This window comes from Colletotrichum jinshuiense, chromosome 11, assembly GCF_051148585.1.
Source record: "Colletotrichum jinshuiense chromosome 11, complete sequence".
Taxonomy (NCBI): Eukaryota; Fungi; Ascomycota; class Sordariomycetes; order Glomerellales; family Glomerellaceae; genus Colletotrichum; species Colletotrichum jinshuiense.
The window spans coordinates 426,874-450,748 of NC_139304.1; the positions used below are offsets into that span (position 1 = coordinate 426,874).

The 23,875-nt window shown below is 48.7% G+C and overlaps 5 protein-coding genes across 5 annotated transcripts; 2 read left to right on the forward strand and 3 right to left on the reverse strand.

Moving 5' to 3' along the window:
- Positions 1-705: 705 nt before the first annotated feature.
- On the reverse strand, positions 706-2,106 carry EsH8_XI_000076 (uncharacterized protein; the record flags this gene model as incomplete). Its single annotated transcript, XM_083273984.1, has 3 exons — positions 706-1,001; positions 1,299-1,565; positions 1,686-2,106. The coding sequence occupies 3 exons, from the start codon at positions 2,104-2,106 to the stop codon at positions 706-708; spliced, it is 984 nt and encodes a 327-aa protein (XP_083120320.1).
- A 1,139-nt stretch (positions 2,107-3,245) lies between these two features.
- On the forward strand, positions 3,246-5,019 carry EsH8_XI_000077 (major facilitator superfamily domain-containing protein; the record flags this gene model as incomplete). Its single annotated transcript, XM_083273985.1, has 2 exons — positions 3,246-4,718; positions 4,816-5,019. 2 exons carry the CDS (start codon positions 3,246-3,248, stop codon positions 5,017-5,019), a joined length of 1,677 nt encoding a protein of 558 aa, XP_083120321.1.
- A 136-nt stretch (positions 5,020-5,155) lies between these two features.
- Positions 5,156-7,955, reverse strand: EsH8_XI_000078 (Zn(II)2Cys6 transcription factor; the record flags this gene model as incomplete). The annotated part of the gene is made up of 6 exons (XM_083273986.1): positions 5,156-6,101; positions 6,202-6,363; positions 6,538-6,706; positions 6,793-7,634; positions 7,694-7,770; positions 7,842-7,955. 6 exons carry the CDS (start codon positions 7,953-7,955, stop codon positions 5,156-5,158), a joined length of 2,310 nt encoding a protein of 769 aa, XP_083120322.1.
- Positions 7,956-15,577: 7,622 nt separating this feature from the next.
- On the forward strand, positions 15,578-16,228 carry EsH8_XI_000079 (uncharacterized protein; the record flags this gene model as incomplete). Its single annotated transcript, XM_083273987.1, has 2 exons — positions 15,578-15,937; positions 15,995-16,228. The coding sequence occupies 2 exons, from the start codon at positions 15,578-15,580 to the stop codon at positions 16,226-16,228; spliced, it is 594 nt and encodes a 197-aa protein (XP_083120323.1).
- Positions 16,229-19,289: 3,061 nt separating this feature from the next.
- Positions 19,290-23,510, reverse strand: EsH8_XI_000080 (DUF3433 domain-containing protein; the record flags this gene model as incomplete). Its single annotated transcript, XM_083273988.1, has 1 exon — positions 19,290-23,510. The coding sequence occupies one exon, from the start codon at positions 23,508-23,510 to the stop codon at positions 19,290-19,292; it is 4,221 nt and encodes a 1,406-aa protein (XP_083120324.1).
- Positions 23,511-23,875: the final 365 nt, after the last annotated feature.

A 23,875-nucleotide genomic window follows, 5' to 3' on the forward strand; every position in this document is an offset into this window, starting at 1 on the left:
AAGCATGGCATGCAACTAGCTCGGCCATGTCTACATTATCGGCGACTTGGCGCATAGCGAGGAGCAACCATTGGGGTCAAGACCACGGGGGCTTTTCTGGGAGTAGGGCATATGATACCCCTGCGTTTGAGGGACAACAAGTATGGAGGGGTTTCTCAGAAGTGAGTTGCAGACTAGGCCATGTAACTGTACTCACAGAAGTTCAATAAGAACGAAAGAATGTTTGGAAAATTCATTGATGGATTTTAACTTGTTCCAAGAACTTTTTAGACACTAAATGAGCAGCGACTTGTGGCTTGCAGTCCGTTCCAGCCACAGGTGGCCAACCCACAGCTATCAGATCGGCGGAAAGACTCCCCACCCATTGGTTGTGGTGGAGCCCCACACACATACATACACAGCAGAGGTCACGTGAGGGTGTAGACGAGTGCGGGACGGATGGCCGGTGCGCCACAGCTGCCGTTACTCCGCGCAACGCGCTCTGTGGCGCGACAAACAACACAACAGAACCCTTTTCCATTTCACCTGCAACGCGAACCGATGACGCCACAGGTTGGCTGACTTTCAGCACGTTAGGAACATGTGCGCAATTCGCATTCAACCCACCCACCTGACAGCGTCCAGATGAGAGAGGACGCTGCGCCGATACCGAAACGAATGCTGCTGCTCCACAAGCATGACTATGCCAACGCTTGAAGCAACAATCTATTCATGGCTACACAATCTTGACGACCAGCCGTCTGATGCCGTCGCCGCCGTTGCCTCGACAAAACCTATCCCCGAACAGCGCCAGAGCTCCCAAAGTCGCAAGCGCCGCTGGCCTCTGACCCCGGTCTCGATTTCCGATATGGAGGCACCGTCGGAAAGACGACGAGCGGATCCCGCCTCCTCGGCTACTTCGGCCTCTGCCTCTGCCTCCGCCTCCGCCTCCGCCTCCGCCTCCGCCTCCGCTTCGGTCTCGGGCTCCGAAATGGACATCGAAGCGAGCTCGTCCAGAAGATCTACAAAACCTGATTTCCTCGGAGTGTAATCCGATGATCGTCATTTTTAATCCTTTGTGAACGCTCATAGTTTCTTTTCTTGAGGGATTACAAGTCCTTCTCTTACATACTACCCCCAGCACCTCTCGATCAAAAGGAGCGGTTGGTAGACACGTCTATTTTAGTCCCCTACATGCAAGTTGAGTCTATAGGCCGTTCGAATCAAGAGTTATTGATTAATCCCCAACTTCGGCCGGACATGTAGTTTGACTTCGGAATCAACGCCAAGCCAGAGCAAATCAGGACGACTATAGTGACCGCACAGGTCGACAAAGCTCTTTGCCCTGAGAATATCTTCCAAATCAATGTCTGCGTATAGAATCCCCTCATCTGTTTCGTCTAGATCTTCAGTCAGTTGAACGCCGTCAGGCCCATAGATGGCCGAACTGCCTCCCCCAGGCATTGCGAAAAGCACCCCGTCAGCAGTTCGCATCTGACTAATACCCTTGTCAGTGAGAACGGAGGTGGCATGGATGACAAATGCCTGAGCCTCCATCGCGTATGTTCTCGAAAGAGTACGACCGCCTAGACATGAGCTTGTTAGCAATATAGCCATGCAGGGTAAATAGTAAACGGTGTGTAGCGCGAGGACATATGGAAAACCCAGCCCTGTGTTTGTGAGGAGAATAGGTAGCTCAAACTTACCATCTTTGCTCAAGGACCACAACTCGTGGCCGCGGTGAGCATGTAGCGGTGGCCAAGCCGCGACGTGGATCTGTTCTCGTTGGCTGTACATATGGTATTTAAGGAGAGGTTGAATGTGTTCCCAGCAAGATAGGGCACCGACTCGGCCTGCAGATGTGTCCACAATGCCGTTCAAGGTCTCGCCTGAGGCGTCTCCAAATATCGTTCTCTCCATATGAGTTGGCTTGATTTTCCGGCGGAGAGATAAGATGCGGCCCTGCTGCTGTCCATCGATTACGGCCTGCGAAATATAGAGGGAGTCACCATCTCTCTCCGAAAATCCGAGCACCACGACAACTCCGTGTTGTGCTGCTGAATTGCAAATTTGAGTCATCTCTGGCGAGTCAACACGAAGCGAATTCTTGAGATAGTCTTTGGCCATTTCGACATCCATAGATCGTGCCCTGTATCGCCACAAACAGATTAGACATGATATTGGGGAAACTTGAGATTCTTGCTCAAAAGTACAAGTTGAGGAGCATGATGAAATTGGCCAAGCATTTACCAGATCCATCCCGGATACCCTGTGATCCAGCATTCGGGGAATGCTAATATGCATGCTCCTTGCTCAGCAGCCTTCGCTATTAGGGAGCATGTTTTGTCGACAGATGCCTGCAGATTCAGCCAGGCTGGCTCGTATTGGGTGACAGCGACTCGAATCCGGGCCGGTTGCTGAATAGATGTCGGCGCAGGACTGGTCTCCGCGCCGCCACCCACTGGAGGGGTTTCGGGAGAAATATCAATCGTCATTTTGACAGGTCGATATTTGACTAAAAGGAAGTACACGGAATATCAACAAGTCGAAGTGGTTTGTAAACGGTTTAGACTGATCTGTCCCTGTTATGATGAAGGCTGTCAACCATCCTATATACTCTTGAACAACTAGGGAGCAAAGTCGACCCCTGACACATGATTACGAGCTATTATAAATCAGACCTTGAGCAGAATTCTTTCCCTCAAATGATACACATATCGGATTCCACCTGCAGTAGAAGCAGATGAGATACCTGGTAGGTCAACACGGATACTGACCACAGGTACGAGCACGGTTAGATCTGATGCCTATCTTGGCGGCGACTCTAACATCCGCCGCCTATCAGCAAAAAAATGGGTCCCCGGTGACAGCAAAGGCGGGCCCGGGGTCCATAAGCTTATCTAAACGATGGGGTTGTTATCCAACACATCTTATCAAGGCGGCTTTTCACTTCCGCGCTGTCGTTATCGTTATCGCAGATGCTCGATCAAATGCCGGTTGCTAGCATGTCGATAAGTCCAATGCTTCATGCCTGAGAACACACCCGAAAAGCAGGATATCGCATGTCTGTAGGTGGTTTTTACAATGATAACAGAAATGGGTGAAAATGATATTAAATTCACGTTTCCTCACATCAAGTTTGCAGGTGCTTTTAGTTTTCTCGTCTATTAAGCCAGGTTTGTGGTAACACCCAACGTCCAACACCAAAACACAAATAGATCGACGAGTCGTAACTTTCTGTTTGCCACTTCAATCGACTGTAGAACATGACTTTCGGTATCCTAGAGGCCATCAGAGCCGATGGATCTCTTGTTCCCGGAACTGTTCTCCTCCGACATGATGCTCAGAATGCTTCCGACAGCGGCGGGGCTACCATATCAGCTCCGAGGCAATTCGACTCCACTACATCTCCTCTCACACTATCAACGGCACGCAAAGAGATGTACTTTTTCACTCTCGTCTTTGGTGCTTGTGTTACTGGCGCTACTGGGCCCCTCATCGTACCGGCTTTCTCCTTGGTTGCAGCTGAATTCGACACCACGCTGCAGCATGTGACAATGCTCAACGGCGTACTCGTCATGGCCTTGGGCGTCAGCTCTTACGTCCTTGCGGCGTTTGCAGAAATCATTGGTCGCCGCTTGGTCTTCCTAGGCACGTCCGCCCTCCTTGTCATCGCGTGTACCTGGGCGGCGGTTTCCAATTCTTATGGCGCATTGCTCGGAGCACGTGTGTTACAGGGCCTTGCCATGGCCTCTTTCTTCGCCCTGGGCGGCACGATGTCCATCAACGACGTTTTTCCCATCCATGAACGCGGTCGTAGGGCGGGGTTGTGGAATTTTGCCGTCATGTTCGCCAACAACATCACGCCAATCATCAGCGGCTATTTAATTGTGGCACTGAGTTGGCGTTGGGCGTTTTGGATCCTTGCCATCAGCTCCGGCGCCTGCTTTGTGCTCGTATGGCTTTTCTATCCAGAAACAAAGGTTGACCCCTCCTACAATTACGGAGGACAAAATGGGATTAGGCAAGGGGGGTCAACTAGCGACATAGAGACGCCAGTGACAAAACCGAAAGACGGCAGGCCGGTCGAAGGAAATCTTAACACTCTCCAAGGCGCGTCGGACAAAGAGGTGAATCACAACCCAGTCGAGACGCAGTCAACGTGGACAACGGAAAAGGTGCCGCCTTTCTGGAAGAAGGTCATGCGCGTCGAGAACCTATGCTTTGGGAGTTTTAGCGACCTCGGCCCAGGCCTCTTCGGGTCACTTGCTCTCTTAGGGCATCCGGCCGTTATCTGGAGCTGCGTCATGTGGTCAATCATCTTCACTTGGGTCATTGTCCTCGGTGCAGTAGCCGATCAGATCTTCGCCGCACCTCCATATAATCTGAGTCCTTCCGACGTGGGTATCCTAATCGGCGTCTATCCTCTAGTCGGCTCGGTAGTCGGGACTATATTTGCCGGCTGGGCAGCTGACCTGGCTGCAACATTCTTGTCTAGTAGAAATTACGGGCTCTACGAGCCCGAGTTCCGACTTCTGGTCATGTTGCCATCCGTCATTGGCTTCGCTGTCGGTGCTTTTGGGTTGGGTATTGCCATCCGTGATGGCCTTTCTACTGCTATTTGCGGAGCGTTCCTGGCTTTCATCAGCTTCGGAGTCGGTACTGGCTGTACTTGTATCGTCTCATACACCAACGACGTGTGCATGGAGAAATCCGGCAACGTTTTCGGCCTGGCTATGGTAAGTAATCCCGAAACGAAATCTGTTCCTGATACCACTCAAACCCCCGCAACCTCCCTTATTGTTACCAGGTTGTATCTTATATTCCAGTCCATAGGGAAATCAAGCTAACGCCGTGGGAAAGCTAACGAAGAGTGCCTTTGCGTTTGGTCTTACTTTCATGCTTAACAACTACTATGCGTCGAATGGGCCTGTTATTTTCTTCAGTACGTGGGGAGGGTTGTCAGTCGCCGGGTGCGTGGCTACGATACCCATGTATGTTTTTGGAAAGCGCATACGTGCTTTTTGGGGTCGTATGTAGATAAGCAGCTAGTCTATCTCCACGCTGAAATTGCATTGAACGATATCGTGCGCAACTTTCAATTATATGCTCAAGACAGATAACGTAAGAGGACGCTACCCGGGATCTCCACATGAGAATTAGTTGTATGCAACAATCAGTCCGCTAAACGGCTGATGGATGGTTCAGACGGCGACTTCAGCGGGACATCCTCGATACCAACATGGCAGCTGTAGTCCCAAGGCGTCCAGGCGGCATTTTGATCAGATAGGTCTATACCCACATCTAGATCTGAAAAGAATTCCAAGTTAAGAAATTCGCTTGTCCAATCCACGGGAATTTGACCTCTAGTGCCCATAGTATAGTCTGTCGATGACAGCAGTGGGCTCATGACTCCGGTCCTCTCTTCCTCCCAAGCCAATGGTTCAATCTTACTCACTTCTCGACGTAGCTGTGCAGTGTCGCATGTTTCGCTGACGCTTGTGCCCTCCGCATTGAGCGGGAAGCTATGTCGCATAGGAAGTGCCGCCACTATGTTCCACCGATACGCAAGCTGCCGCAAGAGAACCAAGGCTCGTCTCGCTCTCAGCCACCTCGGCCCCATGGCATCCAGAGCGGCGACACAGGCACGAAACTTGCTAACGGACTGGTTTCGGGTTCCTTGACCAGTGGTTGGGGACGTGGCGTTCAGAAGCATACTGATGGCGGCAGTGAGGACGCAGTGGATGACGAGAAATGGGGCCTTGTCCCAACTTGCTTCTTGCCCAGGTGGTTGGTCGCCATGCAATAATGCGGAATGAGAGATACTGGCTTTGGGGTATCTCTTGACCAACATAATGAGCATACTAGCAGCTACCTCATTGGTCTTATATGCAAGACGGCGTGCGACGCTGGCTGATGCCTCTTTGAGATATGGTCGATGTATACTAAGGCAGGACATGTGATAAATCATGTGCAGGACCATGACGTTCTGGTTATTTGTTTGTCGTTTTAAGGAGGCCTCCGGTGGCAGCGTGCGGTAGAAGACCTGCAGCTCGTCCCTCGCATTTAAAAGCAGCTGAAGGCGTTGCGAAGGCTCGATTTTGCTGAACTCAAAAGAGTATCTACCAAAAAGAACCACGTGAGCCCAGTCTTGTGTGAAAACGCTAAAAAGAATTGGAGTGAAGACGGAGGTGCCAAGGATTTCAGAGCAACGGTACTTACATTTTGTCCATCCAGCGGTCGTGCAGGAGCCAAAGTCGGCATTGGCAGTGAAACACTATTTCATCAGTAGAGGGCTGAGAACCGAAACTTTCAATCACCGGAATTACACAGACTCTGGACAATGGGATTATACAATTTCGCCCTAAGAGAGAAGTGGCCATCCTTCATTACAAAAAGAACGATGGCAAGGGTTAGTCTCAACAACATCTTGGCTCGTCATAGCTTTTCAGATCTCGACAACGACAAGCCAAACTTGGCATGTCCGTAAGGAAAACACAAAGAAGCTATCGGTTCTTGTCCCAAACCCCCACGGATCGTCAGCAAAGGAGTACTTACCTGTCCATGGCGAAACTGGCCCAGAAAGCTCGATTTCCATAATGAAGTTGGTCAAGCTGCGGTGCGCCGGCTTCTTGGCCGGACCTTTGGCCAGAGCTGCGTCCTTCGTGGACGCTCTCAAGTGCGCTGATGTGTAGTCCGAGGTGAACGCACAGGCTTCCACACATAGCTGGATATCATGAAATAAATACGTCAGTCAGGGTTAGAGAGAATTGAAGCAGAGAGCGATTTTGAATGGTTTGAATAGCCGCGCACCGTTATAAAGCCACGCTTCGTTCTCATGCTCTAGACCAAGCTCCCTCCAGCACAGAATAGCCAGCCCTTGAACAACTTCAGGGCTGGGAAATTTCTGGCAGCAACGTAATGCTGCAGTTTCAGCAGCCGCCGCATAGATAGAACCTCCTTGTTCTCTAATATGCGCATCATCCGAATACAGCGCGGCAGCGGCAAGGACAGAATTTCGAAGGAGTGCCATGCCAGGGTCTGGTTGCATGGGACTCTTTAAGGCCAAGATGGTGTCGTCATCGAGAAAGCGGTGGACAGAATTGATATACGTAGAGAAGAAAGCTAGGAGTGCTGTAATTGACGCCGGGTTCTCTTGCAATGACAGGGGTTGTGGGTTGATGATATGGGAATCTGATCCGGTAGGGTTTGGTTGAGCATTGAGATCGGCGGACGTGGGAATATTTAAAATCAGCTGACTTGCCGTGGGGGTGCTGTTTATTTGATGCTTGGGATTGTGGTTGTAGATAGACGTGGGTAAATAACCAGGCTTCTCGAAGGGAAAGCAGAAGTTCCCCGAGGGGCCAATAAAGGAAGATTTACCGTCGTCGCTAATGCTCATATTCCAGATGATAGAGCTCACGTCGTCGATGGCAGCCTGCTGCTCCATCGTCCCCGTCTTGTCGGCTTCGGCGAGTTCTGAGGCTTGATGACCACTCTCTTCATCAGTCCCGATATGTTGGTCCTGGAGAAGATCTGATATGTGTTCCGGACGAGAAGTGGCACCTACAATGGCCTCGAGTCGACGAACGTAGTCATTCAGCAGGGCATTCTGTTCCTCCAATCCAGCAACATAATTGTGGTCTATTCTCCTCCTGTATATAGATGAGTATCACGTGCCGTTCAAAATGTGATAAAGAAATGAATCACGTACTTTCTGTATCTTTCTGTAACAAACACACATTCAACATGATTCTTGGAGCACCATACGCATGGAAAGCATCCGTCACACTACAGGTGGGCGAGGCGTCCGACACATCAGCACAGAACACCGCTACAATGTAGGATAAAGGTGCACTTACCTTTCGTTTCCTTTTGCGGCAAGTCTCGCAGGCCATTGAAGCCCTTTCACTTTTCTGACCGGTAGCAGTCAACTCCATGGATGGTGAGGCGATGACAGTATCGGTTACGCGCATGCCTAGACAAGTTCAGGACGATAATAAGCACTTCTCCATTCCGTCAACAGTTCCAGGATTATGTAAGCATCTACATACCCTAGACTCGTGACTAGTAGCGAAACTACACACACACACACAAACACACATATAGAGGTTACTACCTCCCTAGTAAGCTATAAAGGGGCTCTTGTATCTATCTTATATAGATTCCTTGTTAAGGGCGTTACTGGACCCACAATCGGGATTTGGTCGTTATCTAAGAACTGAGCTACAGGCCGTCTCCCAATAAGTGCGGGGAGGCCCCAGTTCCGTCAGGACCAAAAAAATACCCCATCTTTACTCTAAAAATGCCGATATCCAAACTTTTAATTGGGTAAATATTCCAAGGCACTTGTTGACAATACATCTAATTGGCTCTAACCCGCGTGGTAAAAATAGGGCCTTCCCACACCCACCCAATAGGATTTGTTAGATAACAGGAGGGGAATTAGAGATAAGAGTAGCTTTTAGAGATAAGAGCCCACGTCAGTAAGTAGCTGATGCGTAATGCACCTCAACAGGCGTCAGGCGTCGCTCTTGCGAGTGCGCCGCCTATCGATAATTAGAACCACAACGCGACTCCAGTCGGTTGGTACGCCAAACCCACGCGTTCCAACGAAATAACCGTCCGACGCTCGCTCGCTCACGTTTGGTTTTACACCTGCAAGTAATGTTGGTATATAAACAGAGAACTGCCGGGTTGAACAACATGGTGGCGGAAAAGAACTGTCGTAGGTAAGTAATTAGCGGGAGACAGTTAAAGGTGCCAAGCGGCAGCATGAAAACCGGCTGTAGCCACACTTGCAAAGACATCGAACCCGCTGTACTCAAGACTGCATCATGGTCGCCGCGCCTGAAGCCACGCCCTTAGAGGAGACGGAAGCGCGCGCCCACCCTTCCCTTCTGTTGGATTACGTGACCAGAATACAGGCAGGCGGTCAGCAGCCAAGCTGCCGGCCGCCGGCCGCGGCAGCGGCCGCAGTAGCGGAGCCCGGAGATTACGTCTCCGGGCTGCCAACAGCTATATCTACACTTCCGCTGCTGCCGCTGCCAACCTTCTACTTTCCCTTCTACATACCGATTTACAGCTTCCGAATATACCATATTGATATTCGGCGAGCTCCAGCCCATACGGGCAGTCCTGTTGTATACAACAGATACCCTGTGATTCCAACACCTTCACAGGCATGAACGGCGGCCGTCCTCCATCCCATGACTGTAAAGGGTTGCCCCCCCCTTTTTAACAGTTAGGCCCCTTTACAGCATGAATCCTGGATTTTTATTATTCTAGAATCCGCCAGTAAACACAAGTGAAGGCGGGAGGAGGCACCTATATAAAGCAACTAACATTGATAATAAGATAGCAACTATTCATTCTGTGTGAAAATAATAACGCGACAAAGAAAAACCACCCTTATTAGATGGAAAGCTTTATTTCAGTCGTCCTGGGGGCCAAATTTGAGTTTATCCCCCTTTTCCACAAGTAAATTGACAAACTCTTTTGCCCTTGAATGCTCAGCCAGATGACGTGATATACAATCAGTCCTTTTGATCACATATTCCGGTATAACGACATCTCCCTTTTTCCACACATAAACGTGTTTCTTTGCATTCTTTTTCGATCTTATGAAGCCATTCAGAGCCTCCGGACGGTATGTTTTATGCTCAGCCTGCCGATAGGCAACGGAAGGGTGAATGTGTTCGTTTGTTTTACCCACTCCTTCCTTGGCATTCAGCGGTTTATATTCGCCTGGAGTTCTGTAACTACGCAGAAAAGGTATATGTTTCAAGAAGAGCACAAATAGGTGAAGGATGGGGATTACGCTGAGAATTTCGAAGATCTCCAAGATTCTCCCTGTAGCCCAGGCATCATCTGTCTCGTCGAAGTGTGTCGTGGCCGGAGCATTATAGAAGCCAGTTTTATCTAGTAGCCGCCAAAGAAACCGTAGGGGCCAGAATAAGCCGAAGTTTTTGGCTTGTCTTGTCCTGTAAATTAGATTCTGGCGTAACTCGATCTCGCGATTGGCGAGAGTTGAAAACACAAAAGGCTCGCCGGCTATTTGTATTCTTTCTCTGTTGTCAAGTTGAATATAAGGCTTGATTTGGTCACACATCCATGTGAAGGAGATGAGAGCAATTTCTGTCACAATCAGCAGTCTTCCCATCATCTTTGCGGGTTACTTACGTTCAAAATCAAAAGAGAAACCACTTAGAATGGCCGGGTTGCCACCTCCGATGTTGACGTGGCCGCCGGGGAACCAGACCTGTTGCAGATCTGGGTTGAAGCCTTTTAATTGCTTCTTCATGCCGACCTCAATCAATTCCCTCCAAGCCTTCGAGAGTTCCGCTTCCGTTGCCTTACTTCCATTTCTAAGCAGTTTTCTAAACTCTGCGTCTAGGTGTTTCAAATCTTTTTCACATCCTTGGGGACGTTGTTCGTGGTCTTGTGGCAAGTGCCAGAGTGTTGGTGTAAATGGTTTTATATGCTCATCAAGAGCTAACGCGTGGAATGCATGCTTGATATCTAAAGATAAAATAGAACCCAATATTAGTAGACGCGATAACAATTGAGATCTTTTACTAGAACGCTATAGACTTACATCTACTCATTGAAGTGTTGTGAAATCCTTGATAATCAATACCAAGAAATGGGACGCGCCGAGCGACGTAGTTGATAATCTTTTGGACAGGTCGAAAGCCTGGGATCCCCAAGGCGCCAACGGTGTCGAAGACCCCAACCACTTCAACAACTCTACTCGATTCTGGAGGAAGGGTATGAGGTAGTTGAATCCATTGGTCTTCCATTCTGCCAGTATGCACATTCTGGTATCCTTCTCTACGGATGCCTGTGATCCACTGTCTATACTCCTTAGACTGGCGGAAATTGAAGCTGTCGTCGTGAGCATGATTCCGGTAGAGGCTATAAAGCTCTGGAAAGTCGTCCATTTCCCGAGGTTTAATTATTCCGATGTCTGTGATAAGACCTGCTACTGCGCGTGCAGTATATGCTCCTCGGGAAAAGCCAAAGCAGAAAATTTCGTCGCCTTTAGAGTAATTCATAACGATGAAGTTGTACGCTTTAATTACTTCGGCGACGAGACCATCGCCGAAGGCAGCTTGACGTGCATTCTCGATTATACTTACACCGCCGTTAGTGCCAATGCCTGAGCTATAGTACACTACCTGTCGACAAAGACTGTTACAGTCATCTTTGTTTTTTGTGGTTCTTCCAGTTGGAGCAATGGAACGTGCAAGGCGTGTGATATTCGAGGGAATATTCTTCAGGCCAGTCACAGACGACTGCCAGGTGCCGTCACAGCATATAATGATCCGCTTGAGAGCAGCTTGTCGATGTTGATGACTTTCGGGAGTCGGAGCTGCTTGGTCGTCCTCATTTGAGGAATAGTCTTCTGCTTTTTGGTGAGGTGGGGCTGCCGCTTGTCCGAAAGGTATACCTTCTGGTATTTCAGAAGACGTGACTCCAGCTGTTTCTAAAGGTATAGCAGACAGGGTATCAAGGTGCGTGGACCTGAAGTTTGGGGAGTAAGATTTAGAAGGCCCTTGCACATAAGATCGCCAACTGCCTGACGAGTTGGGGCTTGAAAATGGCATCTTGTTAAATGAATAAAAAAGTAAATATTTCGATGGTAGTACGAGAAAATGAGAATATCTTGATGGCTGCAGCTTTATTTTAGGGGTTTACAGGTGACGATTATTTATTCTAACCTCTTCGCCTGAGGAACTGAATACTGGCTTATGCTTCAATTTCTGAGTCAATACTGGTTCTGTAATATTCAGCTGAGGCTGAGACTGTGGCCGAGCGGTGGAAATGCTCTTAGCCAACAACACCGCATGCGACATACCTCCTGGAATGCAGGCATAACACCTAGTCCTGCGACCGGAGAAAAATATTTACCGGGCATTGATGCTTACAGCTGAATCTCTAGGCGTGAGGGTTGAAGCATGTGATACAGAATGGTCCATGCCTAAGCTGAGAAAACCCTAAGAACTGAGACATGGAGCAAGAGAAGGAGAGACAAGACCAAAGCGGTCATTGATATTGTCAAAGAAACCACCAACTAGCTAACCAACTTGAGTTAAAACCTCTTGTGTAAAAATTTATCTGTTCCACTTAGACACGTGAGGAAATGATGTTGATTTATTATTTCTAGTTAAGGGTCAATACCCATCAAACAAAACGTGAAACCTTTCGCTTATTTTTATTCTTTTAGGATAAATGTCCATTTAGAAGGACGAATTTCGTTTAGACGGAACCAAATATATTGGCGAAGAATTGTCTCACAAGGCACACCTTTCTTAGGCTAAGTCTTTAGTTACCTAGACCATCCAAGTGATATCAGCCGATATGGCGGTTTCAGAAGTGGGTGCAACGCTAGAAACTTGGAGATGGGCTTGTATGTCAACATGCACCTGTCTTTTCACGTGAAGTTGATGAGCTTGGTGGTCGGTTGATGTGCATGCGGGCGAAGCTGTTCTTGTCTGTTGAAAGCATTCTGAGCTTTAATGAATGCCTGGAGACTTTCATGTAGAAGCGATAAGCTTCAGTCGGTTTTTTTCTTATTATGGTGGAACATGGTGACTGTATTAACCCTAGGTTAGCCTTGCTTTTGGCGAGAGAGTGATGGGTTTTCTACGTTGTGGGGCGAAGCCGGGATGTTGTAGGCACCAATGGAACTCTCTAAAGTAAACCTAGTAGATTTAGAAGTGTTTTCTAAAGAGAAGTGTCACGATAGCTTCATTCTGCCAAGCCTTATTCTTTGGCTGCAGCACTTGGCGGCGCACATGTCCCGTGCGCCTGCACAGGACCAGCTCACAGCATTCCTACTTATACGAGCTCTTTGTCTTTCTTTCACATACAGAGAATACAAGACACTTTCCCCTACAAACCTCTTATGCCCGCTGTGAGCTCTCTCGTCACAAGAAGTTAAACTTTGCTGGTATAGAATCGGGCGCTTTGGCGTCGGAAAGGGGGCGTCATCCAGTTCTAACACGATCTCCGCCTCTATTGGTTCCGCCATGACGGGAGGCTAAGATACCTCTATCCCTACAGGTGCTGATGGACCTCATTTTTGTCAAGACCCAAAATCTCCATTATTTACACTTTATTACCCTGCATTCAAAGGGGTACTCTGACGATACGCCATTTACCACTGTGCTCTTTTACCTATTATCACCACTGTTACTAGCATTTTGATTAATGCTACAATGTCTTCTAGTGATTTTGATACCTCTATTGCTTCTCATACATCTATTACTTCTAATACTTCCGTTACTTCTGTACTTATACTATAGTAGTTGAGGTCTACCTAGAAGACCTAGCTACTGCCTGTAATACAGCTTGAACGCTAGAGCGCTATGACGAAGCCACAGTCCGGCCCTATGAACCTCCAGCTACCGGGCATAGCCCTCCAGGCTACTTCCGGCCCTTTGACGTGCCAGCCCGGGCCCAAAAGGTATGGGGGCTGCCGGCAAGCCCGCGGGAACTATTTCTCGAATACGTTCTGTAGAGCCTCGTAGAGCAGTAGGCCCAGTAGACGAATACAGTACCGCCGTCATCTAAAGAGGGCCCCTAGCCTAGAATGTCTAGAGTGTATAAGTAGCAGGAGACCTCAGTAGAAGAGATTTACCTCTTCCTAGGGATCTTACTATATAGGGATCTATAGGGAATCTAGATTATCAACCTACTGGTCAACCCAGCAGTAGAGGGAAGATCCCGTCCACCTATTCATACAGTTTATACCCCGGGACCGTTTCCAACTACTACTCTGGCGACTGCGGATATTTAACACTGCGGAATTCCAGCCCAGCCAGCCCGGCCAGCCCAGCCAGCACGGGGGCCGGGCCCGGGGCTGAATGCCCGATGTATACCGAAAGGTTAACCAGTGGTAAGCCTATATCCAAATGATTAGGGATTCCTTTTATGCAACTGGTTTAGATCTTACAGTTGATGAGGCTATAGTCCAATTTGAGGGTCGGTCTCTTGAGACAACGGCGATCAACACGAAACCCATCCCAACTGGGTATAAGATCTAGATCCTTGCCCAGTCTGGCTACTGTGTACGGTGGCTCTGGCACGTACACGGAAAAGGCCCATACGCATTGATCCCCCAGGTACAGCCAGCCTAGCCCAGCCAGCCCGACCGGCTAGCCCGTTCAATCCAGCCAGCCCGGACCGCCCGGTCGCCCGGGCCAGCCGGGCAAGACAGGCTAGCTGCTGGAAAGCTGGCCTAGTTGACACCAACAAAACAGGTAGCAACTACCCTTATTTCCCTACTTCCAGCTACAACCTACTACATCTTCTTAGATAATCTCTTCTCCTCTATACATCTCTTTAGTACCCTATAGAAACAACAGGTTGGTGCTTCTAGGACCTACTGGAAGGATAGTAGGATAGATGAGATCCTAGTTAATGAGAAAGAGACTGAAGGACGGGGTATCCCTTGGGGCAAAATACACTGTATCCCTACGTTAGATGGGGAGGTTAGCTGCTAGCCGGCCCAGCCCAGCCCAGCCCAGTATATCCAACCCAGCCTAGCTAACTAGTGAATAGGTCAACCAGTTCACCTGGAAGGATAATACCCTTATACTCTTCCTGTCAACTGTCTTCTAGGGCAGCCAGGAGGTTATTTGTAGCCGCTGCCACCTAACTAGGGATACTACTACTAAAAAGGCTGCCCGGCAAGTGCTTAGCCTAGACGTCTGTAAGGACCTTCTAATCTTTAGGGCAATCAATAAATACAACCACAAGATGAATAGGGTTGATATAAGTAACCAGATAAGGTCCTATTATCAATATAGTAACCTTATTCAGCAAGGGGGCTAGCAGTCTCTAGCCTGAAATTTCCTACTAGAAGTAGTACTTATGAATAGCTTCTTATTATAGCTCTAGGGCAGCCTTAGGTGGTAAAAGGTGGAATCCAATTATTAATGGCGGCAGTTGCTAGCAGCCCAGCTTGTTTAACGGTTTAGACTATTAGCAGGCGGCTGTAGACTATTACGACCTAGACGGGCTACAGACAAGAGGAATACCTCTATTCTATAGGAACATCATAAAAAGGGTTAAAAAAGGGTTGTTCGCCTTGTTCTTATTGTAGCAGTAGGAGGGTATTACAACAGCCTATAGGCGAGGTATTTAGGAATAACCTCACTTCGCAGCGGCAGCAAGCAGCAGCGTAGAAAAACTCGGAAGGGCTACTTAACCTGTAATGTACCGCTATGTATTGATAGAAAGTGCTGGTACCTCTAGCATACGCAGAATCTATATGCAATAGAGGTACTGTAATCCTATTGGTTAATTCAATGGATTGAAGTTTAGTCATCTCCTTCTTTATAAGCCTTCCCCAATTTACATGTAAAGTAAGCTAACCGCTCTAGCTTTATAGGACGGCGGTAGGTTTAACTCTAACCCTAACCTTATTAACCAACCTGGGCTTCCAGACGGCTTAATGACATACCCAGTCTTTCCATACGAAATTCGATAATTGTCATAGACTGCTATCCTCTCCCTTTTCATTCATTATTGCCCAAAGTCGACGACGAGTTTATCCTTCGTTGTTCGACAATCTTTCAATTCAATTAACATGGCACTCTCTGAAAATCCGATTGGAGCGGCCCTCGCAGCCTTTTTCGTCATTCTTGGGGTTCAGGCTCAGACAACCGCTGTCCAGATCGTGCCTTCCACATGCACAACTGTTGACCAGCTTAATCCCATTTCCAAGCAGTACCCGAGCAACGTTACCGGTCTCCTGAACGTTACCATGGCCATAATTCCTATACCTCTAACGACAGCGCGCCAGATCATCCTACCGCAATACGGCATTCTTGAAAATGCATACAAAAGTCTCATACCAAACTTCTCCCCTAGCATGTATCCTGTGCTCGTCCAGGCTGTGTATGACCACGATATCCAATTTCGAGACTTCAAGTTTCCAGACTTTAGCGTAAGTTCATCTGCGGAACACATGTACTCGATACATCGATTAACACTTTAACTGCAGAGAGCTGGCTTCGAGTTCCCCTTTCTGGATCTTTTAGGTGACGCCGTGTCCCCCTTTCGATGGGCTCCTGAGCAAATAATCTCCGCTACCAACCTTGCAGTCATCAACGGCTCCCAAGCGTACGGAAGGGTGGTCCACGCTGCAGCTTTGAGCCAGAGTGCAACGCTTACGCTCCTACTAATCACAGCGCTACCTACTTCAATGGCTCGGCCGGCGCCGAATTTATGTCACTAGAGATCAAAAGAACATGCGAAAGCCAAACATTCCCATATTCGTTTGCCATGTTCGATTCCGTTGTCAACCAGCCAATCTTTGCCAACGGCTCCACTTGCGATCAGCAAATCTGCCTTTTTAACACTACCGTGACAAAAAGAGCGTTTGAGCCGATCCCTGTGCGCGTCAGCATTAAATCCAACTTGGGGCTACTCAAGACCGACATCTCCTTCTCAGATGTGGCAGGCTTTCAGGCCGCTACAGCCTTCATTGAGAACAATTATCTTCCTTGCGAAATCTTTAGAGAATAACTAGAACACGGTCGGTACAGTCCCATACATGAAAGGGCTCCCTCGCAACCAAGTAGAGGTCTCAAGCCTTCTTAGCATCGCTATGTTGTTGTAGAAGCGTCGAGCCGTCAGACACTAGTCGAGGTCATCATATATTCAATTATTGACATAACTGGGATTAACTATCGTAAAATAAAAGCACATGCTATCAAGGCAGAAATAAGAAAATAAAGTTACGCAGTAGAGTCATAGTGATGTATTCGGGTAGGTCTACGTATATAAATCCTGCTAACCTAATTGGTTGATCCCGCTACTTCACGTAACGTACTGACAGTCAAGTGTGTTTCTCGACAATCTGCGCCCTTACTGTCTCCCTACTGAACTAAGCTGAGACATTATAGCTACGTCGCTTAAGTACAGGTGCCGGTAGCGCTAGAGTCGTTGGGCCAAACGCAGGAACCTCCTTTCCCGGTTTGGTAGTTACAACAGTCGGAAGTCGAAATGCAAGCTTCTATCCCAGGGTGCATGCATAAGTATATTTTCTATCAAGTGAATGGGGAGGGGAATTGGAAGACTTACGCCCGGCGCCAAAGCAGCCAGTGTTTTGCCTCTCAGCGACTTGAGGAGCAGCGAGGGCCGTCGCGGCGAGGACAAGCAAAGTAGCGAAAGCACGCATGATGTAATTTGTTGATATTTTGTTTGTTCGATTGTTTGGTGGAACTTTTTTAGCAGCTGGAAGGTTTTTAGCAGGAGACGGACTCTCCTTTTATGCTCTGTCCTTCCCTCTAAGTGCTCAAAGATAAGCCAGGAATTATTTCCAAGTTTAGGCAAAATATTTAACCGATTCGCTGCAAAGCAAATGCGATATAGATATGAAAAATGAAGTCACGATCAACTTGGACATACAGATTCTGATCCCGGTTAGTGGGGTATTAAGACAGGCTACTAAGGAGGGGCAGGAACCCCTACAGAAGAGCGCTCTGACTAGATACATTTATTGAATCAGTACAACTACTGTAATGCCTCAAGGGACAAATACTAGATAGGCAGTAGATTATGACAATCAACTTAGGAGCGATACAGAACAAGCTAGCATTCGGGATTCGCCGAAGCTTAGGATAAGGCCTAGCTTAAGCACATGACTTATATTCGAGCTTGTTTGAATGTAGTGGCACTGATTTCGGTGGGGAAATATTAAAGCCAATATGGGTAGACGGGGGTAACTAATGGGATCATCCTAGGTGCACGTAATATGGAAAGTCACCTGAGCTCACCACTTCAGGTGGATAGATTTTTCCTGCTATGTGCCCATAATTCAAAGGGATTGTACGCACTCTAGCTAGCAGACTGGTACACATATCTTCATCTGAATGAAAGCATACAAAGAGGAAAATGCTTCAAACATGTGCTGAGCTGGTTTAGGCCAGCGCGCTTCCAGTAAAGCCAGAGCTTATCCTTAGCCCGTGATATTCAATAGTCTTCGCAGTCACATCCAGATAGCCCAGGTTATTAGTATTAGCTTCAGCTTTGATAAGAAAGCTTGGAATAGATTAAACAGAAAATTAGTAATCATTCGGGATGGAATAGTAATCAAGTCGCTTGTCAACTATCCTAACCCTGAATATGTTTCAAGGCATGGCGATCTAGCTCCTTTTGGAAAGAGGCAATAATAGACAGACCAGAGACGCATGACAATCCTTTACTTGTCCTGGTATTAACCCTGTATCTACATTTAACTTAGATACTTAGATCCCAGCTACCATCTAGAGTGGCTGTGTGCTCTTTTTGAAATTGACGATTTTGTATTACAGCTTAGTGACGCTTGATCAATCAGATTGATGAGAACAGGAGGGTTCCAGTTCTTTTTCGTGGGGCGTCTCGAAAGTTCTTATTTGAGTACATGCGTATGCCGAAGAAAAAAACCCCCAAAACAAAAGAAATTGTGGGAACATGCACAAAGAGGGCCCTTTCACATGTACATGTTATGGTGGCGATGGACTATCAAGGGGGTCCGATCTGATCCCACTATAATGAAATGAGCAGGCCCCGATGTGACTCAAACCCTTGCCCGTAGGCGACCTATATCCTGTTGTAGCAAACCATGTGACGTACACAACTCAGCAGTTCTACAATTTAAGAGGACCCATTGATTATTGTGTACGCAATTACTTCTTAGTCAGTGGATATGAATAATCACAATCGTCTAGATTGCTACTTTGGTAGAGGAGTGTTCTTTCTAGCGTACTATGGTGGTATGGGCAGGTTCAGCATCTCTAACAGGTTGTGCGGGGACACCACCCACCTGAATAGTGACTCTCAATGGCTAGAACTGTGCCCAAGGCGCATCAGAACCTCAAAGTATCGCTGTTGAGATGATTGTGGCAGCACGGCCACATCTACCTGACAGGGGGGTTTTATCTTGGCCCAGTACCACAGTACATACAAATAATTTGGCGCTTTTCCGGACAAAATGAGCAGGGTTTTTATGGCGATAGATGTACAGTACATATTCTGTTTTCGAATGGGTAGGCCTAGAGTCTCACTGGCTGCTAGGCCACTCTTAGCAAAACTGGCGTCTAACCGCACTGAAGGGGATAGCTTACTGTTCATTTTGAAGGTTTGGGGGAAGCACAGCGAAAGCAAGCCCATTGTGGCGTTTTTCCTTGCCAGCCGTGCAAGATGATCAACTAATGATCGCTGCGATCTTGTAATTTTTTTCTCGGGACTATTGCCGCAGCTCTCTCCATTATCAGTTTAGAACTAAGCTATAATTATGATGGCTTCGCAAGGATCTAACTCCTCGTATGAAATCCCAACTTCTCCGGAGTGCCTACATCAATCCCGAACCTTTCCTCAGCCAGAGGAGTAATCATCAGACTGTCGATGCTCTGAGAGTCTGCCTCAGTCGCACTGAAACTCCACCATCCCAAAGCAAACAGGTACCCTTGAAACAACCGGTCGAGCTCTCGCTTGCCCATCCACTCAGCGCCATATGGAATGATGTTGCTGCACATCTCGCTCCCCGCGAACAACGCCATGACGCTCGCTATTGAATGAGGATTCCGTGGAAGGGTGCCTTTGAGGTCTACGAGAATGAAAGCCGCCAGTCCGAAAACCACCATAGCGGCCAGCAAGATTTGGAGGATGAGCTTGGGCGTGTAGTTCATCAACAGGCGAGTTTCTTCTCTCGAGACCGTACCAGAGGCAAAAGTTGACTGGTCTTGCTTATCTATTTGACGAGAATTAAGTAATGGCTTCCGGAAGATGTCTGAATCGATGACTTGGACCATGAAGTCGCTGTATAGCTTGCTGACGGCGGCAATGAGCAACTCGGGGTTACTGGCGAGTTCACTAGTTGTGATGCCTGCGGTACTAGAAATTATGTACCTAAAGAATGGATCGGATGGGTCGTTCGCTACGGTAGTTGTAAAATTCGTATCGAAATGTGATTGTATGCGGTAGTTGAAGGCTTCTAGGCCGGTGCTGCCGCCTGTCAAGTTGGTAGCTGTTGACTCGATTGGGGTTGGCGCCGACAGAAAGCTGCTTCTCCTCAACACCAGTTCGTCGTTCGGCCCGATGGAAGGTTTGAACTTCAGCTGGACCTGAACTTGCTGGACAATCTGCGAGCACACGAGGCCGGTGAAATTGTCTTCGCGTCCTCCGAACAAGATACCAATGGACGGGCAACCCATAGGATTCTCCGACCGCGTTAAGTTGGGGTACGTGGTGCATGGGGAGCACTTCTTGCTTGCTGTATTGGACCCCTCTTCTTGTTTACTCACAGACGCAGAATTAGCGTCAGGAGTCAAGGCTCCCATATAAAGGTCAAAAAGGAGTCCCGTCCAACCATCCGATTCACGCCCCAAGCCAACGAAGGAGACGGTTCTGTCCTTGCCCTCCTTTCCTGGGGTGCATCCTGGGGGGAGAGGAAAGGTAGCTTTTACATTCCTATTCCATGAACTCCCACTGCCCTCAAGTCCCAATTCTGGGTTACCGGTTACTTGGCAAAAAAGCCTTGGTCGTAAAGATGGCACCTCAATGCTGAAGTTCAACCCTCGGCTAAGGGCATCCGGAGCGGATATAGATTGAAGGTCACCAGGCAGTGAAACCGCACCAAAGGATGGAAATACAATATCATTCCACACTGCGGAGTCTGGTTTTGGGGCATGATTTTGTCGGATGTCGTTCAAGAGGGTCGTCGCGCCTCCATCGTTTGTGGGACTATCGGCCCAGTCCAGGTCCCACGTCGTTGCGACTGGGATGCTGATCTCGGTTTCCGTAATAACTCCTTTTTGAACCCACAAGTTTGAGACAATTATGGTGAGGACACTCCCTATCATTGCTGCCAGATTCGAAGAGAACAAGCCAAAGTGGCCGCGTCGCACTGCCTCGAACAGCGCGACAGGGGTGATATCTCGCATCGGGTTACTTGTTAGTCCCCCAGACGAGGGCACAGCCCGCGACCCCATAAAACTGAACGTTGAGAATGTCATGACTGTGAAGTCCAGGCTGCTGAAAAGACTGGCGATCGCCAGCATGATGAGAGCTGAGCCATACTGAGTCCCGTACAACGTCAAAATTCTGTTTTGGACTGCGAATCCCCCCTCGTCGACAGCTTTCCGGTACAATATTTCTAGAGCGGCAATTGCAAACAGCGGTAACGCAAAGGTTATTGCGACCATGTAGACGCGAGCAGGCATGGGAATCCAGCTTCCTCGCTTGTGTTTGGGGGGCTTGGCCAAGGGCCCAGTCTCGTTGGAAGAGGTTTCACCGACTTGTACCTTGAACGAACTGTCGACGACAGTGTCAAACATCCGTTCTGCAAGTGTGTAGGAGATCTGGCTGGTTCGCAATCCCCCAAGGGGAGTCAAAAGCGAGTTCAGCTCTGGACTCTGAGCGAGAATAGCGGCCTGGGAAGCGAGAAGGCTAGGGTCCTGTGGGACCGCCGGAGAGAATGTGAGTATGACGCTCAGCGATAACAGACCCAGTATAACAAAGCTTGCGATCATAAGCCATAAAGAAAGCTCTCTGAAACGGAGTCTGTCTTGGATGTATGTGGCAGCAGCGGAAGCCGTCGCGTTTTGTGGGACGACGAAGGTCTCGTGTATAAATAAGACGGCGAGCTGGTTGAGAATGGACGTGGCAGATGCGACCATGGTTTCTCCGTCAAAGAACATCTCGTATCCCTTTGTCTGACCACGAATCGTATGAATCATCAACCCAAACATGGCGGTAGAGCCGGAGGTGTCGTTGCCTGGGGTGTAATTTCTCATGTCCTGGCCGATTTCCCGCACTGGCCCGTCCAGCTCCTTGTCTGCCGCAACGAGTACAGAGTATAACAACTCGGTCAGTCTCCGATCGGTCAATTCGCCAATCCTTTCACCGTTGCCAGGCACCTTTGGGAAAGTGATCTGGTTCTCACCCTTCTCAAGATCCATGGTGAAATCGCCCTTCACCACGTTGTATGTGACTTTGCACGATACCGCGGTGATGTCCGACAGCTTTGTGGTGTAGTCAAAGTCCCAATGGCTGCTACCGGGCTTTGCCTTCTGTGTGATATTACTCGCCACGAAGAGCAGGCGAGCTTCTGTTTGAGGACCCTCGGAAACGCCCGAGTCGGAACAATATACTCGGTAAATGTTGTACGTCGCCAACAGGTAAATGCATGATTCAGAGTTATCGGCGCATTGGCTGAGCCAGATTTCCGGGGTTCCGCAAGAGGGCACGTCGAGCCTCACCGCGCCGCTGAACTGCGTAATGTTCCCATCTCGCTCGTTGACAACCGTGATATTTAATTGCTCGCAATTGACGTCGGGGACAAAAGTATCTGTGACCAAGGCGGCAGTATTGATTTTTTCGATGTCTGGGGTCTGTAGGATGGAAATCTCTTGAAATGCGATGCCTCCATGTGTTCCGACAGGTTCAGAAATCTGACCTTGGAGCAGTTCCGAGAACGTGACGGCCGAGGCTGCAGATATGTTGTTGAAGAAATAACCTGCACGCACAGAGGTGTATCCGGATATGGTTCTCCTCGACTCATTTATGAACGAACAGCTCGTCGTGCTCCAGAAGCTCGAGTCGTCAAAGGTTGAAACAACCCCGACTGGGACCGGACCGGCAATTCTGGTACTAACCGGCACCATCAATGCAGTCGACAACACGGTTACCAGTTTCAGTACGGCAGAGCCGGTGATTGTGGCAGCCACAGTCCAGTGGCTATTCCTGACGGCTTTGAGGAGCCCCGTCGGAAGCATGGGGGAGACATAGTCGAGCAGCACGGTGTTGGACGCCAGACTTGGTCCTTTCGCCATTTGTTGCCACGGTTGATGTATTTTACTATGATAATCGACCTGCCTCCAGAGACCCGTAATAACAACCAAGATGGCTGTAGGGCTGTATGTCCAGGAAAATGGACTTGTTGTAACAGATATCACAAATCCGGAGTTGGAGACATCATACCTCCAGAGGACGATCAGCGTAGCCCAGAGAACGGTGAACAGGCAGGCGAAACCGAACAAACAAGTCTTTTGAAGCCAAGGAGAAGTCCACAAGGCTTGGTGCGATGGTGGCTGGATCGATGTTTCTTTCGAATACTCTACGCTGCCTGATTGATTGTCGGGCTCGTGAGACATCCATCTTGCTTCTTCTTGGTTGTTGAAGGTGTTAGGGATAAGCGGCTGGATATCTGTCGGGTCGCTGTCTTGTGCCATGCTCCGGGTCTCGTCTCCAGACCGATCCGCGGGGACCGTAGCCGGGCTGTTAAAAGATCGAGGCTGTGGCTGCCGCCGAAAACCATAGGCAGGATCTTGTCTGAGCTCCTCAGAGAGACCTGGCGGATGATGTTTGACGGCAGTGGCTTCAGAGCAGTCGTTCGCTGCGGCGTAGGAATCCATGTTCTCTAGGTCTTCGGTGAGTTCTGTATCGTCATGCCCACCACTTATTGAAGAACCGTGCTCGGGTTGCGCGGGGGAGAGACCCGGTCGCGGTTCACTGTCTGGGGGAATGGTGTGCATGTTGGTCCCCATTGCTGGAACCGAGCGTTTGGTGACTGCGAAACCCAGATAAAGTAGGACTGTATCGGGGCCAAGGAGAAAATGGTAGTTTTGGGATAAAAGGCGAAGAAAAGAGGAGAGACTGCTGGGGAGTGCAAGAGATGCTATGCAGACTGTATGCAGCCTGCTTTTGAAAACAATGTACCAGGCTGTATCACAAGAGTCGGATTTATAAACCGACGATTCAGTCAAGCTTGAAAATTTGCCTTTTGAAAGGCTGTGTACAAGCTGATGTTGGGTCACTGGCACTGGTGTTGGTATATTTACTACTGCTAGGCCCAGTTAATCTTCTCAGCTTTGCTCCTCGCTGTTCGTCGGCCACAGCC